The sequence below is a fragment of the Oncorhynchus masou genome, chromosome 31 (assembly GCF_036934945.1).
Source record: "Oncorhynchus masou masou isolate Uvic2021 chromosome 31, UVic_Omas_1.1, whole genome shotgun sequence".
Lineage (NCBI taxonomy): Eukaryota > Metazoa > Chordata > Actinopteri > Salmoniformes > Salmonidae > Oncorhynchus > Oncorhynchus masou.
Genome location: NC_088242.1, coordinates 12,230,923 through 12,247,724, shown reverse-complemented (window position 1 = coordinate 12,247,724; position 16,802 = coordinate 12,230,923). Strand labels below are relative to the sequence as shown.

At 45.1% G+C, this 16,802-nt stretch overlaps 1 protein-coding gene across 1 annotated transcript; it reads left to right on the top strand.

The window, feature by feature from the left end:
* The first annotated feature begins 745 nt into the window (after nt 1-745).
* LOC135523431 (zinc finger protein 664-like) lies at nt 746-16,559 on the top strand. Its single transcript, XM_064950099.1, has 2 exons — nt 746-1,028; nt 13,724-16,559. The coding sequence occupies exons 1-2, from the start codon at nt 833-835 to the stop codon at nt 14,842-14,844; spliced, it is 1,317 nt and encodes a 438-aa protein (XP_064806171.1). The 5' UTR covers nt 746-832; the 3' UTR covers nt 14,845-16,559.
* The last annotated feature ends 243 nt before the right edge of the window (nt 16,560-16,802 follow it).

Sequence of the window (16,802 nt, the reverse complement as noted above, 5' to 3'; positions counted from 1 at the left end):
TCATGAATGTGCGGTGTCAAAGCACACTTTGATAATGAATAACGTTGACTTCATAGCTTTTATTGGTAAGGTTATCAATACGACTTGGGTTGTGGAAAGCAGAAATGCCAGGTTGAAGGTTATTGTGGAGATGGCAAAAGAGATATTGGAGTAAAATATTTTTTATTTTTTAATTTAACGAGGCAAGTCCGTTAAGAACAAATTATTATTTACAGTGATGGCCTACAGATGTTACTGTTGAAATGATTGTTGACATGCTGAACAATTTGAAGTGTGGAGTGTTTCAGCATGATATATATAAAGTTTAATGGGGTTGAGAAAGGGGGTTTGGGGGGATGGTGTGTTAGAAGTTAGGGATTTATTTGGTTTTGAATGTTATTTTCATGGTAATACAGAATTGGGGCGGCAGGGTAGCCTAGTGGTTAGAGCGTTGGACTAGTAACCGGAAGGTTGTGAGTTCAAACCCCCGAGCCGACAAGGTACAAATCTGTCGTTCTGCCCCTGAACAGGCAGTTAACCCACTGTTCCCAGGCCGTCATTGAAAATAAGAATGTGTTCTTAACTGACTTGCCTGGTTAAATAAAAAAGGTAAAAAAATTAACTTGTAAGTCGCTCTGGATAAGAGCGTCTGCTAAATGACGTAAATGTAAATTGGGGAGATCATGATTGATCGTACACTCCAGCACAGTAGGTGGCGGCATGCACTTCAAATATTTTTTTCGGACCGCCATGATACCATAGAAGCAGCAGCAGCAGCGTTGTGTCCGGCCGTAACTAGCGAATCTTGCTGCAAAAACAACAATTTCTCAATCTCATCCCTTTCTTCCCTAACATGTATAAACTACAGCTGCTTAATCTGTTTCTCAACGAAAAATTAATCGCAGTTCCTTTGGAAATATCCGTGGCAGTTAAAAAAACGATATCAGAGCACCAGGAAGAAATCTGCCGTTTGAGACGGGCGAATGAACGTTTACGAAGAATCCTGGATTTGGTTTTCAAACCAGAGATAAAGTTGCATAGATTAGCAGGTTTGTGACTATATCTCTCTATTTGACTTTCATTTGACATTTAGCACAATTTTAGAGGCTTTGCGTACCACAAATTAGCCATACACTGACAGTGGGAGAATCTAAAATGTTTTGCTCAATTTCTCGCGTCTCTCCTCCGCAGGGTTGCCAAGTGTAGCTACATTTTCGAGACAATGACGACTCAAAACCTGCCCAAAAGGCCTGAACCTAGGCACATTTGATTTCACACCCTAATTAAACTCGCCAAAGAATGTTCCATCAATGTATGTCGTTCTAACTCATATGACTGCTATGATTAAGGCACACGGGAGTATGGTATATGGCCAGTATACCATGGCTAAGAGCTGTTATTTTCATGACGCAACAAGGAGTGCTCGGATACAGCCATTGGCCATATACCAACAATTCCAAAGGTGCCTTATTGCTATTATATAAACTATTTACCAAAGTAATTAGAATCGTAAAAAGTGTTTTTGTCATACCTGTGGTATATGGTCTGATTTACTTTGGCTTTCAGCCAAGCAGCATTCAGGCCGAACCAGGTTTATACTTGTAAATAAATGCCCTTTGCCCATGTGCATAACTATAGATACATCTGACAGGAGAGTTTGAGTGATGAAAGTTGGACAGAGGATTTCAGTCTCTGAGCAAGAAACACTTGGATGAACATAAACTAATGTTAGGCTATTTTCCTGCAATTGTGCTCTTATTATGTGCCAGATGTTGAGACTAAAAACCATTATAAATTGAATCCTATAGCCCCTGATAGTCCTACATCTAATTTTAGATGATCTACAGTAGCCTAGACAAGATGTAGGCCTGATGTAAATTGAATGATCTAGCAGCTTGCTTAGTTCAAATTAAGACTAATTTATTCCATGTGAATAGCGAGAGGATTTCGAGGGAAGAAGTACTTACATTTACATTACATTTAAGTCATTTAGCAGACGCTCTTATCCAGAGCGACTTACAAATTGGTGAATTCACCTTCTGACATCCAGTGGAACAGCCACTTTACAATAGTGCATCTAAGTCATTAAGGGGGGGGGGGGTGAGAAGGATTACTTATCCTATCCTAGGTATTCCTTGAAGAGGTGGGGTTTCAGGTGTCTCCGGAAGGTGGTGATTGACTCCGCTGTCCTGGCGTCGTGAGGGAGTTTGTTCCACCATTGGGGGGCCAGAGCAGCGAACAGTTTTGACTGGGCTGAGCGGGAACTGTACTTCCTCAATGGTAGGGAGGCGAGCAGGCCAGAGGTGGATGAACGCAGTGCCCTTGCTTGGGTGTAGGGCCTGATCAGAGCCTGGAGGTACTGCGGTGCCGTTCCCCTCACAGCTCCGTAGGCAAGCACCATGGTCTTGTAGCGGATGCGAGCTTCAACTGGAAGCCAGTGGAGAGAGCGGAGGAGCGGGGTGACGTGAGAGAACTTGGGAAGGTTGAACACCAGACGGGCTGCGGCGTTCTGGATGAGTTGTAGGGGTTTAATGGCACAGGCAGGGAGCCCAGCCAACAGCGAGTTGCAGTAATCCAGACGGGAGATGACAAGTGCCTGGATTAGGACCTGCGCCGCTTCCTGTGTGAGGCAGGGTCGTACTCTGCGGATGTTGTAGAGCATGAACCTACAGGAACGGGCCACCGCCATGATGTTGGTTGAGAACGACAGGGTGTTGTCCAGGATCACGCCAAGGTTCTTAGCGCTCTGGGAGGAGGACACAATGGAGTTGTCAACCGTGATGGCGAGATCATGGAACGGGCAGTCCTTCCCCGGGAGGAAGAGCAGCTCCGTCTTGCCGAGGTTCAGCTTGAGGTGGTGATCCGTCATCCACACTGATATGTCTGCCAGACATGCAGAGATGCGATTCGCCACCTGGTCATCAGAAGGGGGAAAGGAGAAGATTAATTGTGTGTCGTCTGCATAGCAATGATAGGAGAGACCATGTGAGGTTATGACAGAGCCAAGTGACTTGGTGTATAGCGAGAATAGGAGAGGGCCTAGAACAGAGCCCTGGGGGACACCAGTGGTGAGAGCGCGTGGCGAGGAGACAGATTCTCGCCACGCCACCTGGTAGGAGCGACCTGTCAGGTAGGACGCAATCCAAGCGTGGGCCGCGCCGGAGATGCCCAACTCGGAGAGGGTGGAGAGGAGGATCTGATGGTTCACAGTATCGAAGGCAGCCGATAGGTCTAGAAGGATGAGAGCAGAGGAGAGAGAGTTAGCTTTAGCAGTGCGGAGCGCCTCCGTGATGCAGAGAAGAGCAGTCTCAGTTGAATGACTAGTCTTGAAACCTGACTGATTTGGATCAAGAAGGTCATTCTGAGAGAGATAGAGGGAGAGCTGGCCAAGGACGGCACGTTCAAGAGTTTTGGAGAGAAAAGAAAGAAGGGATACTGGTCTGTAGTTGTTGACATCGGAGGGATCGAGTGTAGGTTTCTTCAGAAGGGGTGCAACTCTCGCTCTCTTGAAGACGGAAGGGACGTAGCCAGCGGTCAGGGATGAGTTGATGAGCGAGGTGAGGTAAGGGAGAAGGTCCCCGGAAATGGTCTGGAGGAGAGAGGAGGGGATAGGGTCGAGCGGGCAGGTTGTTGGGCGGCCGGCCGTCACAAGAAGCGAGATTTCATCTGGAGAGAGAGGGGAGAAAGAGGTCAGAGCACAGGGTAGGGCAGTGTGAGCAGAACCAGCGGTGTCGTTTGACTTAGCAAACGAGGATCGGATGTCGTCGACCTTCTTTTCAAAATGGTTGACGAAGTCATCTGCAGAGAGGGAGGAGGGGGGAGGGGGAGGAGGATTCAGAAGGGAGGAGAAGGTGGCAAAGAGCTTCCTAGGGTTAGAGGCAGATGCTTGGAATTTAGAGTGGTAGAAAGTGGCTTTAGCAGCAGAGACAGAGGAGGAAAATGTAGAGAGGAGGGAGTGAAAGGATGCCAGGTCCGCAGGGAGGCGGGTTTTCCTCCATTTCCGCTCGGCTGCCCGGAGCTCTGTTCTGTGAGCTCGCAATGAGTCATCGAGCCACGGAGCGGGAGGGGAGGACCGAGCCGGCCTGGAGGATAGGGGACATAGAGAGTCAAAGGATGCAGAAAGGGAAGAGAGGAGGGTTGAGGAGGCAGAGTCAGGAGAAAGGTTGGAGAAGGTATGAGCAGAGGGAAGAGATGAAAGGATGGAAGAGGAAAGAGTAGCGGGGAGAGAGAGCGAAGGTTGGGACGGCGCGATACCATCCGAGTAGGGGCAGTGTGGGAAGTGTTGGATGAGAGCGAGAGGGAAAAGGATACAAGGTAGTGGTCGGAGACTTGGAGGGGAGTTGCAGTGAGGTTAGTGGAAGAACAGCATCTAGTAAAGATGAGGTCGAGCGTATTGCCTGCCTTGTGAGTAGGGGGAAGGTGAGAGGGTGAGGTCAAAAGAGGAGAGGAGTGGAAAGAAGGAGGCAGAGAGGAATGAGTCAAAGGTAGACGTGGGGAGGTTAAAGTCGCCCAGGACTGTGAGAGGTGAGCCGTCCTCAGGAAAGGAGCTTATCAAGGCATCAAGCTCATTGATGAACTCTCCGAGGAACCTGGAGGGCGATAAATGATAAGAATGTTAAGCTTGAAAGGGCTGGTAACTGTGACAGCATGGAATTCAAAGGAGGCGATAGATAGATGGGTAAGGGGAGAGAGAGAGAATGACCACTTGGGAGAGATGAGGATCCCGGTGCCACCACCCCGCTGACCAGAAGCTCTCGGGGTGTGCGAGAACACGTGGGCGGACGAAGAGAGAGCAGTAGGAGTAGCAGTGTTATCTGTGGTGATCCATGTTTCCGTCAGTGCCAGGAAGTCGAGGGACTGGAGGGAGGCATAGGCTGAGATGAACTCTGCCTTGTTGGCCGCAGATCGGCAGTTCCAGAGGCTACCGGAGACCAGGAACTCCACGTGGGTCGTGCGCGCTGGGACCACCAGATTAGGGTGGCCGCGGCCACGCGGTGTGGAGCGTTTGTATGGTCTGTGCAGAGAGGAGAGAACAGGGATAGATAGACACATAGTTAACAGGGTACAGAAGAGGCTACGCTAATGCAAAGGAGATTGGAATGACAAGTGGACTACACGTCTCGAATGTTCAGAAAGTTAAGCTTACGTAGCAAGAATCTTATTGACTAAGATGATTGAAATGAAACAGTACTGCTGGAGTAGGCTAGCTGGTAGTGGCTGCGATGTTGACACTACACTAATCAAGTCGTTCCGTCGAGTGTAATAGTTTCTACAGTGGTGCTATTCGGGGGCTAGCTGGCTAGCTAGCAAGGTTGATTGCGTTCCGTTACTTAAAAGAACGACAATAGCTGGCTGGCTGACCTAGAAAATCGCTCTAGGCTACACAATTGTCTTAGATACAAAGACGGCTATGTATCTAGCTAGCTACGATCAAACAAAACAAACCGTTGTACTGTAATAGTTACTACGGTGCTGCTATTCGGGGGCTAGCTGGCTAGCTACGTTAGAAGAACGACAATAGCTGGCCAGCTAACCTAGAAAATCGCTCTAGACTACACAATTACTACTACTACTTGTGTTTCCCAATAGCCTGCTGGAATAGGCTACTGAGGATGGGGTCATAATTTCAATCTCTGAATTAAATATTAATAATATGTTGCTACCATGTTGTTATTGTGTTGCTACCATGCTGGGTTGTCATGTGTTGCTGCCTTGCAATGTTCTTGTCTTAGGTCTCTCTTTATGGAGTGTTGTCTCTCTTGTGTGCCCCGCAGGAGGCCATTTGCCTTTTGGTAGGCCGTCATTGCAAATAAGAATTTGTTCTTATCTGACTTGCCTGGTTAAGTAAATATGAAGTGAATATAATTTTATTTATTTTTCTCCCAGTAGCCTAATCTGACTACTGTTACCATCAATCTAATGCATTCTAGCAACTGATCGGCAGTTGCGATAGAACTTTGATAACTTCCAATTTAATTAATTAAACGTCCATTCAAATTTGCATAGTAACATAAGGCTACAACAACAATAAACTGAGGTTATAGGCTACTTATTAAATTGGTTTGTCAGCTCCATGTATGCTACACAAGTGGCACAAATTTATTTGCAATGAAGCCATTGATATCATAATTTCAACATATTTATTGTATCAAATGGTAGCCTACAATGCCATATACATTAGTTTACTTGATGGCCAACAAAGGCAAATGTTTCATTTTCCACATTTTAATGTCAGTTTCATTGAGGACTTAACAAATAAAAAGAATCACACAAGGGAGTCTCAACTTCCATTTCAGATTTCCACTTGTACAGCCCCCAAGAATTAAGCATGCATAAAACATTTAGCTCTGTAATTACTTGTTCCTTTTTATTTCTTATTATTTGTATGTTTAAACGGCATTGTTGGTTAGGGCCTTGTAAGCAAGCATTTCATTCGGCGCATGTGACTAATACAATTTGATTTATACCCTTTTCTAGTAATGTCAACATTCAACTGCAGTTTAAACCACCTCCGAGCGAATGTACATAATGCGCTCTAGTGCGCCCAAAGTCGTTTTCCAGTGCTTTGTCTGCACTATTTCTTGATGTGCATCAGTTCTAGCGTATTAATATGTTTAACGGAAAAATGGTTGAAAATAGATGTGCATTCTAGACACACATTCTCCTCATGCTCACGTGACTCAGCCAATAGATGTCGTTCTCTCTCAACAGACACACACCCCTCCGGCCCTCCCCATCACTCACTCACACCTGACAGTACACTGCAGGTCACAGTGAAATATACATTTAAAAAACGCCATGGCAGCTGCGGTGCAACTTAGCCCAAAAACCAGCAACCCGCGACCAATACATTTTCACCCATTTAAAACCTTTTTAAAGTACCAATTAGCAGGAAAACCAAGAATATGGCAACACTTCTCTGCTGTGGTTCTCTCCTCTTTTTGAAAAAGGTCAAAGGTAACTACATCAACTAAAATTGTGGCTCTTGTTTTAGCTCTTTTAAAGTATTTTTGTGGTAATGGAAAAAGTGTTCTGTTTTTAGATTTGAAAATCAAGATTCCATGCACTCTAAGTGGGTCTAAATTCAGAAAGTGGCCTACGTTGTCTGTCCATATAATTATTCCATTGCTGACGAAGTCTGTCATAATCTCGTGATCCAAGCCCATGCTTGCTATTATTATTTATTCTCAACCAGGCATGTTTACTAAACAACAGATCATTAGAACATAAAATTACAAATGTAATTACCTTGCGGTTAGAATTAAACTACCTTCATCTAAATCAGTGTCTGGAATAAAATCAGAAGTAGCCAGCCATGCATGAGGCTGTTTTGTTCAGTGGTGACTCATCATTCAGGGCAGGTGGGGCAGAACCACACCAGTTTTGAGTCCCACCTGTTTAGCTATAAAATATATATATGTATATATACACACACACACTGCCTTCGGAAAGTATTCAGAACCCTTGAATTTTTCTATATTTTGTTACATTACAGACTTTTTCTAAAATTGATTAAATAAATGTTTTTCCTCCGCAATCTACACACAATACCCAATAATGACAAAGAGAAAACGAGTGTTTAGAGATGTTTGCAAATGTATTCAAATAAAACAAACTGAAATACCTTATTTACAAAGTATTCAGACCCTTTGCTATGAGACTTGAAATTGAGCTCCGGTGCATCCTGTTTCCATTGATCATCCTTGAGATGTTTCTACAACTTGATTGGAGTCCACCTGTAGTAAATTCAATTGATTGGACATGATTTGGAAAGGCACACACCTCCCTTTATAAGGTCCCACAGTTGACCGTGCATTTCAGAGGAAAAACCAAGCCATGAGGTCGAAGGACTTGCTCGTCGATTGTGTTGAGGCACAAATCTGGAGAAGGGTACAAAAAATGTCTGCAGCATTGAAAGTCCCGAAGAACACGGTGGCCTCCATTATTCTTAAATGGAATAAGTTTGGAACCACCAAGACTCTTCCTAGAGCTGGTCGCCTGGCCAAACAGCAATCGGGGGAGAAGGTCCATATATATATGTATGTATGTATGTATGTGTGTGTGTGTAATTTTGTTCCGATGTCAGATTTGAATAGCAGATAAGTAGATTGAATGAATAGTTCATACACTAACTTTTGTCTAAGTTGTTGAAAAGTGGTAAAAAAAAACTGTTTTGTGTCAAAAGTTACATAGAATAGAATGTTGGGAGTCATGATGTCACAATGGGCCCTTTAGAATGCTGAGGAAATCCCATGAAAGTGGATGGAGGGCAAAAAGTTTAATAGTTTGAAAAGTATTAAAGATATCAAAAAGTTGTATACAAGCAACTCAATCCAGACCAGTCTGCATGACCACTCTGCAAGTTAGAAACAATGTTCAATATTAAACGGCGTAAGAGGAGTAGCGTCCTAACGAATAATACGTCTGAAGTATGTCTAAGATTTAAAGTGGGGACTCGTGCTTCACAAGCCCCATTAATAAATCAAGGTGACAAGAAGAAAAGTGGAAACAAATGGGCTTGTATGAAATAAGACTCTTTGTCCACTAGCAAAGACTAGCAAAGCTTTGTCTATCAGGCAAATTACGTTTACAGAAGAGGAATCCCAAAATATAAGGGAGATTCTCAATTGGTTGCTTGACTCCTCGCGTCTCCTCCATCCTCTCCTTGCCTCTTTTTCAAAAAGGTAAAAGGAAGTCAAGGAGAGGTGGAAACAAATGTTCTTGTATGACATTACTCTCCTTCTCCACTCGCAGGTCATCGGGCACATGACGTTTACAGAGGATTCCCAAACTGTACAGTACCAGTCAAAAGTTTGCCACACCTACTCATTCCAGGGTTTATTTTCTACATTGTAGAATATTAGTTTAGACATCAAAACTATGAATGAACTATGGAATCCTGTAGTAACCAAAAAAAACTGTTAAACAAATCAAAATATATTTTATATTTGAGGTTCTTCAAAGTAGCCACCCTTTTCCTAGATGACAGCTTTGCATACTCTTGGCATTCTCTCAACCAGCTTCACCTGGAATGACACACTCACGTTCTGTCTTACACAGATCTTATTACTGTTAACATCTGTTCTTGTAGTCATGTTTCTTAACTTTGTATTATATTACATTTCAGATGTATATATGACAATTTGTTTATGAGATAGGTTTGATGTATTGAACTACTTTTTAAAAGTAACTTAAACAGTAACAAAGTAACAATACACTATATTCCTCTTAAGGACAGCTTTACTGTAGTTTTAACGTCTTCCAGTGTGATGTAATTGGTAGCCTGTTAAACTATATTTCAGAGTACCTTCCCCAACACTGTATACAAAGCATTCGGAAAGTATTCAGACCCCTTGAATTTTTCCTAATTTGGTCACGTTACAGCCTTATTCTAAAATGGAGTGATTTTTTTTACCTCAATCTACACACAATACTCCATAATGACAAAGCAAGAATATGTTTGTAGAAATTTTTGCAAATTTATTACAAACCAAAAGTATTTTGCATAAGACCATTTACTCACTACTTTGCTGAAGCACCTTAGGCAGCGTTAACAGCCTCGAGTCTTCTTGGGTATGACGCCACCGCCATGCTTCACCGTAGGGATGTTGCCAGGTTTCCTCCAGACGTAACACTTGGCATTCAGGCAAAAGAGATCAATCTTGGTTTCATCAGACCAGAGAATCTTGTTACTTATGGTCTGAGAGTCAAGGTGTCTTTTACATTTACATTACATTTAAGTCATTTAGCAGACGCTCTTATCCAGAGCGACTTACAAATTGGTGAATTCACCTTCTGACATCCAGTGGAACAGCCACTTTACAATAGTGCATCTAAATCATTAAGGGGGGGGTGGTGAGAAGGATTACTTATCTTATCCTAGGTATTCCTTGAAGAGGTGGGGTTTCAGGTGTCTCCGGAAGGTGGTGATTGACTCCGCTGTCCTGGCGTCGTGAGGGAGTTTGTTCCACCATTGGGGGCCAGAGCAGCGAACAGTTTTGACTGGGCTGAGCGGGAACTGTACTTCCTCAATGGTAGGGAGGCGAGCAGGCCAGAGGTGGATGAACGCAGTGCCCTTGCTTGGGTGTAGGGCCTGATCAGAGCCTGGAGGTACTGCGGTGCCGTTCCCCTCACAGCTCCGTAGGCAAGCACCATGGTCTTGTAGCGGATGCGAGCTTCAACTGGAAGCCAGTGGAGAGAGCGGAGGAGCGGGGTGACGTGAGAGAACTTGGGAAGGTTGAACACCAGACGGGCTGCGGCGTTCTGGATGAGTTGTAGGGGTTTAATGGCACAGGCAGGGAGCCCAGCCAACAGCGAGTTGCAGTAATCCAGACGGGAGATGACAAGTGCCTGGATTAGGACCTGCGCCGCTTCCTGTGTGAGGCAGGGTCGTACTCTGCGGATGTTGTAGAGCATGAACCTACAGGAACGGGCCACCGCCATGATGTTGGTTGAGAACGACAGGGTGTTGTCCAGGATCACGCCAAGGTTCTTAGCGCTCTGGGAGGAGGACACAGTGGAGTTGTCAACCGTGATGGCGAGATCATGGAACGGGCAGTCCTTCCCCGGGAGGAAGAGCAGCTCCGTCTTGCCGAGGTTCAGCTTGAGGTGGTGATCCGTCATCCACACTGATATGTCTGCCAGACATGCAGAGATGCGATCGCCACCTGGTCATCAGAAGGGGAAAGGAGAAGATTAATTGTGTGTCGTCTGCATAGCAATGATAGGAGAGACCATGTGAGGTTATGACAGAGCCAAGTGACTTGGTGTATAGCGAGAATAGGAGAGGGCCTAGAACAGAGCCCTGGGGACACCAGTGGTGAGAGCGCGTGGCGAGGAGACAGATTCTCGCCACGCCACCTGGTAGGAGCGACCTGTCAGGTAGGACGCAATCCAAGCGTGGGCCGCGCCGGAGATGCCCAACTCGGAGAGGGTGGAGAGGAGGATCTGATGGTTCACAGTATCGAAGGCAGCCGATAGGTCTAGAAGGATGAGAGCAGAGGAGAGAGAGTTAGCTTTAGCAGTGCGGAGCGCCTCCGTGATACAGAGAAGAGCAGTCTCAGTTGAATGACTAGTCTTGAAACCTGACTGATTTGGATCAAGAAGGTCATTCTGAGAGAGATAGTGGGAGAGCTGGCCAAGGACGGCACGTTCAAGAGTTTTGGAGAGAAAAGAAAGAAGGGATACTGGTCTGTAGTTGTTGACATCGGAGGGATCGAGTGTAGGTTTTTTCAGAAGGGGTGCAACTCTCGCTCTCTTGAAGACGGAAGGGACGTAGCCAGCGGTCAGGGATGAGTTGATGAGCGAGGTGAGGTAAGGGAGAAGGTCCCCGGAAATGGTCTGGAGAAGAGAGGAGGGGATAGGGTCAAGCGGGCAGGTTGTTGGGCGGCCGGCCGTCAGAAGAAGCGAGATTTCATCTGGAGAGAGAGGGGAGAAAGAGGTCAGAGCACAGGGTAGGGCAGTGTGAGCAGAACCAGCGGTGTCGTTTGACTTAGCAAACGAGGATCGGATGTCGTCGACCTTCTTTTCAAAATGGTTGACGAAGTCATCTGCAGAGAGGGAGGAGGGGGGGAGGGGAGGAGGATTCAGGAGGGAGGAGAAGGTGGCAAAGAGCTTCCTAGGGTTAGAGGCAGATGCTTGGAATTTAGAGTGGTAGAAAGTGGCTTTAGCAGCAGAGACAGAGGAGGAAAATGTAGAGAGGAGGGAGTGAAAGGATGCCAGGTCCGCAGGGAGGCGAGTTTTCCTCCATTTCCGCTCGGCTGCCCGGAGCTCTGTTCTGTGAGCTCGCAATGAGTCATCGAGCCACGGAGCGGGAGGGGAGGACCGAGCCGGCCTGGAGGATAGGGGACATAGAGAGTCAAAGGATGCAGAAAGGGAAGAGAGGAGGGTTGAGGAGGCAGACTCAGGAGAAAGGTTGGAGAAGGTATGAGCAGAGGGAAGAGATGATAGGATGGAAGAGGAGAGAGTAGCGGGGGAGAGAGAGCGAAGGTTGGGACGGCGCGATACCATCCGAGTAGGGGCAGTGTGGGAAGTGTTGGATGAGAGCGAGAGGGAAAAGGATACAAGGTAGTGGTCGGAGACTTGGAGGGGAGTTGCAATGAGGTTAGTGGAAGAACAGCATCTAGTAAAGATGAGGTCGAGCGTATTGCCTGCCTTGTGAGTAGGGGGAAGGTGAGAGGGTGAGGTCAAAAGAGGAGAGGAGTGGAAAGAAGGAGGCAGAGAGGAATGAGTCAAAGGTAGACGTGGGGAGGTTAAAGTCGCCCAGGACTGTGAGAGGTGAGCCGTCCTCAGGAAAGGAGCTTATCAAGGCATCAAGCTCATTGATGAACTCTCCGAGGGAACCTGGAGGGCGATAAATGATAAGGATGTTAAGCTTGAAAGGGCTGGTAACTGTGACAGCATGGAATTCAAAGGAGGCGATAGATAGATGGGTAAGGGGAGAGAGAGAGAATGACCACTTGGGAGAGATGAGGATCCCGGTGCCACCACCCCGCTGACCAGAAGCTCTCGGGGTGTGCGAGAACACGTGGGCGGACGAAGAGAGAGCAGTAGGAGTAGCAGTGTTATCTGTGGTGATCCATGTTTCCGTCAGTGCCAGGAAGTCGAGGGACTGGAGGGAGGCATAGGCTGAGATGAACTCTGCCTTGTTGGCCGCAGATCGGCAGTTCCAGAGGCTACCGGAGACCAGGAACTCCACGTGGGTCGTGCGCGCTGGGACCACCAGATTAGGGTGGCCGCGGCCACGCGGTGTGGAGCGTTTGTATGGTCTGTGCAGAGAGGAGAGAACAGGGATAGATAGACACATCTTTTGGAAAACTCAAAAGCGGGCTGTCATGTGCTGAGGAGCTGCTTCCGTCTGGCCACTCTACCATAAAGGCCTGATTTGGTGGAGTGGTGCAGAGATGGTTGTCCTTCTGGATAATCAATGGAAACAGGATGCACTTGAACTTCGAAATTATCTGAATACTTATGTAAATAAGGTGTTTAAGTTTGTTAACATTTCTAAAAACTTGTTTTTTGTTTGTCATTATGAGGTATTGTTTGTAGATTTGAGGAAAAAATATTTTATACATTTTAGAATAAGGCTGTAACTTAACAAAATGTGGAAAAAGTCAAGGGGTCTGAATACTTTGCCTATACTTACAGTGCATTCAGAATCTATATCGGACCTCAAACGGCATAGCTAAGCTGGTAAACTTATTTTCAAACAACCTCTACTTGGCAATACTTTCTTAATTTTGGATTCGGAAGGCACTGGGTGTCTTATACACACCTGTTTTGAGTTGCAGGTGGAACTCTGATAACCAGAGAATATTCTTAGCAATATTTAAACCACTTTTTGTGTGAGGAGTTCCCCCGCCAATTTAGTCTCCGGACGTCTCGCGTCTCGGAAACGTCTTTGCAGGAAGTATTAATTTCTAAGTGACACGGCCACATGTAGAAGATGACGACTCTGGGTGCGTTCATAAATTCACTCCGGCTATCTACTCCGATTTCAGAGCACCCTCGTCTGAGTGTGCTAGAGACTACAAATTTCACAGCAAAAACTGTTATTCATAATCTATATTTTAGGCCATTTTGTATTCAACTGTATCTAATACGTTTCTGAAAGAGTAAGCCTATTATATTTTACTGGGATGCATCGTGTGTTCAGTCCAATAATCAGTCAAAGGTAGGTAGTAGCCCCATTTCTTGTCACTTTTCAGTGTTTTAATTTTGCTCTTTCATCCTTTCTTCCCTCCAGAACTCCAGCAATTCACTCTTCCTGAAGAGGAGGTTAACTGTGGCCAGCAGCACTGTGAACAGGAATGGAGTTCCAATCTGGGGCCGGTGGAATCTGATGCCGTAGAGTCTATATGGGACTCTATCAACATCATAACGGTAGAGAACCAAACAGAATCGGAAGACGAGAGCAACAGAGAGTCCCAATCGACCAGTGACTATCAGCCACACTCTGATGTAAACCCAGACAGTGACAATGAAAAAGTGGATGGAGTGGTGAGCAGAATACCACCGTCAAGGTCAAAGAGGGGAAGAGGACGGCCAAGGAAACACACCGGTGAGTCACCTGATCTGAAATGTGACGTGTGCGGGAAATTCTTGGCGACAGCAGCTAATCTGAAAAGGCATCAGCAAAATCACCACCGCGAAGAGAGACCAAGAAAAGAAACCAGTGAATTGCCTGATCTAAAATGTGACGTGTGTGGAAAATGCTTTACGGCAGCACGTAGTCTGATGAGGCATCGGCGGAATCGGCACAGTGATGAGAGACCATACATGTGCGACACATGTGGACAATGTTTCACCCTGAACTGCTACCTGACCCGGCACATGAAGCGTCACACGGAGGAGAGACAACATTGCTGCACCGAATGTGGCAAATGTTTCTTTCACAAAGAGAACCTGGAAAATCATATGGGTGTTCATAGAGGGGGGGATTTTAAATGTGATGTGTGTGGAAGATGCTTGACGACAAAAGGTGGTCTGAAATTTCATCAGAAAAAGCACACGGAACAGAAAATGCATCGGTGTAAAGAATGTAGCAAAGCCTTTTTCTGCAGGTCAAACCTGAAAAAGCATATGAGGATTCACACGGGGGAGAAACCATTTTGGTGCAAAGAATGTGGCAAATGCTTTGGTGAGAATGGAAGCCTGTCAAAGCATATGATGACTCACACCGAGGAGAAACCTCATCGCTGTAATGAATGTGGCAGATGCTTCGGTCTGAAGGGAAACCTGACAGTTCATATGAGGACTCATAGAGGTGAGGGAGTGCAATGTCATTTGTGTGGAACTCACTTGAAGTTAGCTTCAAGTCTGAAAAGACATCTGCGAACTCACAGAAAGAATATTCATAATGACTGAGAACATGTAAGGAATACCTAGGATAGGATAAAGTAATCCTTCTCACCCCCCCCCTTAAATGATTTAGATGCACTATTGTAAAGTGGCTGTTCCACTGGATGTCATAAGGTGAATTCACCAATTTGTAAGTCGCTCTGGATAAGAGCGTCTGCCAAATGACTTAAATGTAAATGTAAAACATGTAAAAATCCTTTGTGTAAAATGTGTTAGTTGAAAGATAGAATATTAAGAGGACATACCCCTCAGGTCAATGCACGTGGTTAAAAGTACTGTCTGAAGTCTGGGAATCTGTTCAATGGTAAATTCCATTAATATAGTCGCCTATTAAGGCATCAATCATGAGCTAAGCACAAATGTTTTACTTTATTTTGGTTACTTTTTGAAAATAAATTGGGTAGAGCCCAGAGAAAGGATGTTTATCCATTGTTCTTTGTCAGGTAGCGATGTTCAGGTAGCGATGTAGCCCACATAATAGACACATTATTTTAACTTCTATGGCACTTTTCATGACTGAAAAAAATCTGGGTAGCCTAATTGCAGTTGAGGCAGTGGTGTGGTCAATTCTAGGGATGGGCATTTGAAAGTTATGAAAATGATTGAGTACTCGCATGTTTGTGTGAAACGGGGCTGAAGGCAACAACAAAAAAAGTCTGCAGTATGCTATTGGTTGTTCCAAATACTGGATGTTCTGACAATTGGAAATTACATTTTAACATATTTTCATTGCACTTGACATAATTTCAGGAAATTGAAATTGCTTTTGGAATGTCAGTTGGTATGGAATGCCTCGAAGTGACTGAATTTAAGTGGAATTGATCCCAACCAGAGTCATAGTAAGGTGTGTAGCACCCATGGCGATACTATATACTTTAATACTTATTACATTTCTGTTCAATTGTTATCATTTAATTATATGGTAGCACCACTTGAGGCAGGAGTCTAAAGACACAATGGAAACGTCATTATCCCATAACACCAGGATTGTCCTCTCCACATGAGAGACTATGGGGACTTTTCAGACAGACAGATTAGCTTATCAAATACTTGCCCATACTTTAACAAAAGCCTTTACCAAACCCTTAACCCTATTAATTTACAAAGTTCTCTTCCAGAAATTACATTTTTTGTTTAAACTGACTGGTATTGTATTATAGGGACTGGATCATGGTTTTATGGACACACAAACTGATGCATTCTAACTGCAGGTGATATTGGGAGAGAATGTACATTATCCTGTGCTTGCTACATGGCCGCATGTACTATTAAATCTCTACCTGGCCACCAATCGGAGCCTGGTTCCTCTCTAGGTTTCTTTCTAGTTTCCTGCCTTTTAGGGAGTTTTTCCTCACTACTTTGCTTCTGCCTCTGCATTTCTTGCTCAAGTGGGGTATAAGCTCGGTAACTACTGTAACTGTAAAGCACTGTGACAACTGCTGATGTACATTTACATGTACAGTACATTTGAGTAGGATGGCTTACCCACCACTACTTATGTGTTTTTATTCTTAGATTTGTTTTAAATTAGTTTTTATTTTTAGATATCTGATCTGTGCTCTTTAAGATCCTATTCTGGATGTTTTATTTTCTTACCTTTTGATATTGAACAGTGCATTGTTAAGAAAGAGCTTTTAAGTTAGCACTCCGCTGGATTGTTTTAGAATGTACACCTCTTATATCCTGTGCACCAGACAAAATAAACTTTTGATTTGATGTTCCAGGAGGAAGCCAAGAGCTTCGTCACCCAGGAGAACCATGACTAGCGTATTATGGAATCCCTGGACAACCCTAAGAGCTATAACTTTGCCATCGACACAGATGGCCATGTGGTGAAGAGGACTGTGCTGCAGAGAGGGAGACTGCAGTGAGGTAGACACTGCAGCACAGTCATCTTCACCACATGGCCATTTTTTGTAGAGGGATGGCTTCTTCTTCTATGAGGTTAAATGGCGGTTGGCATC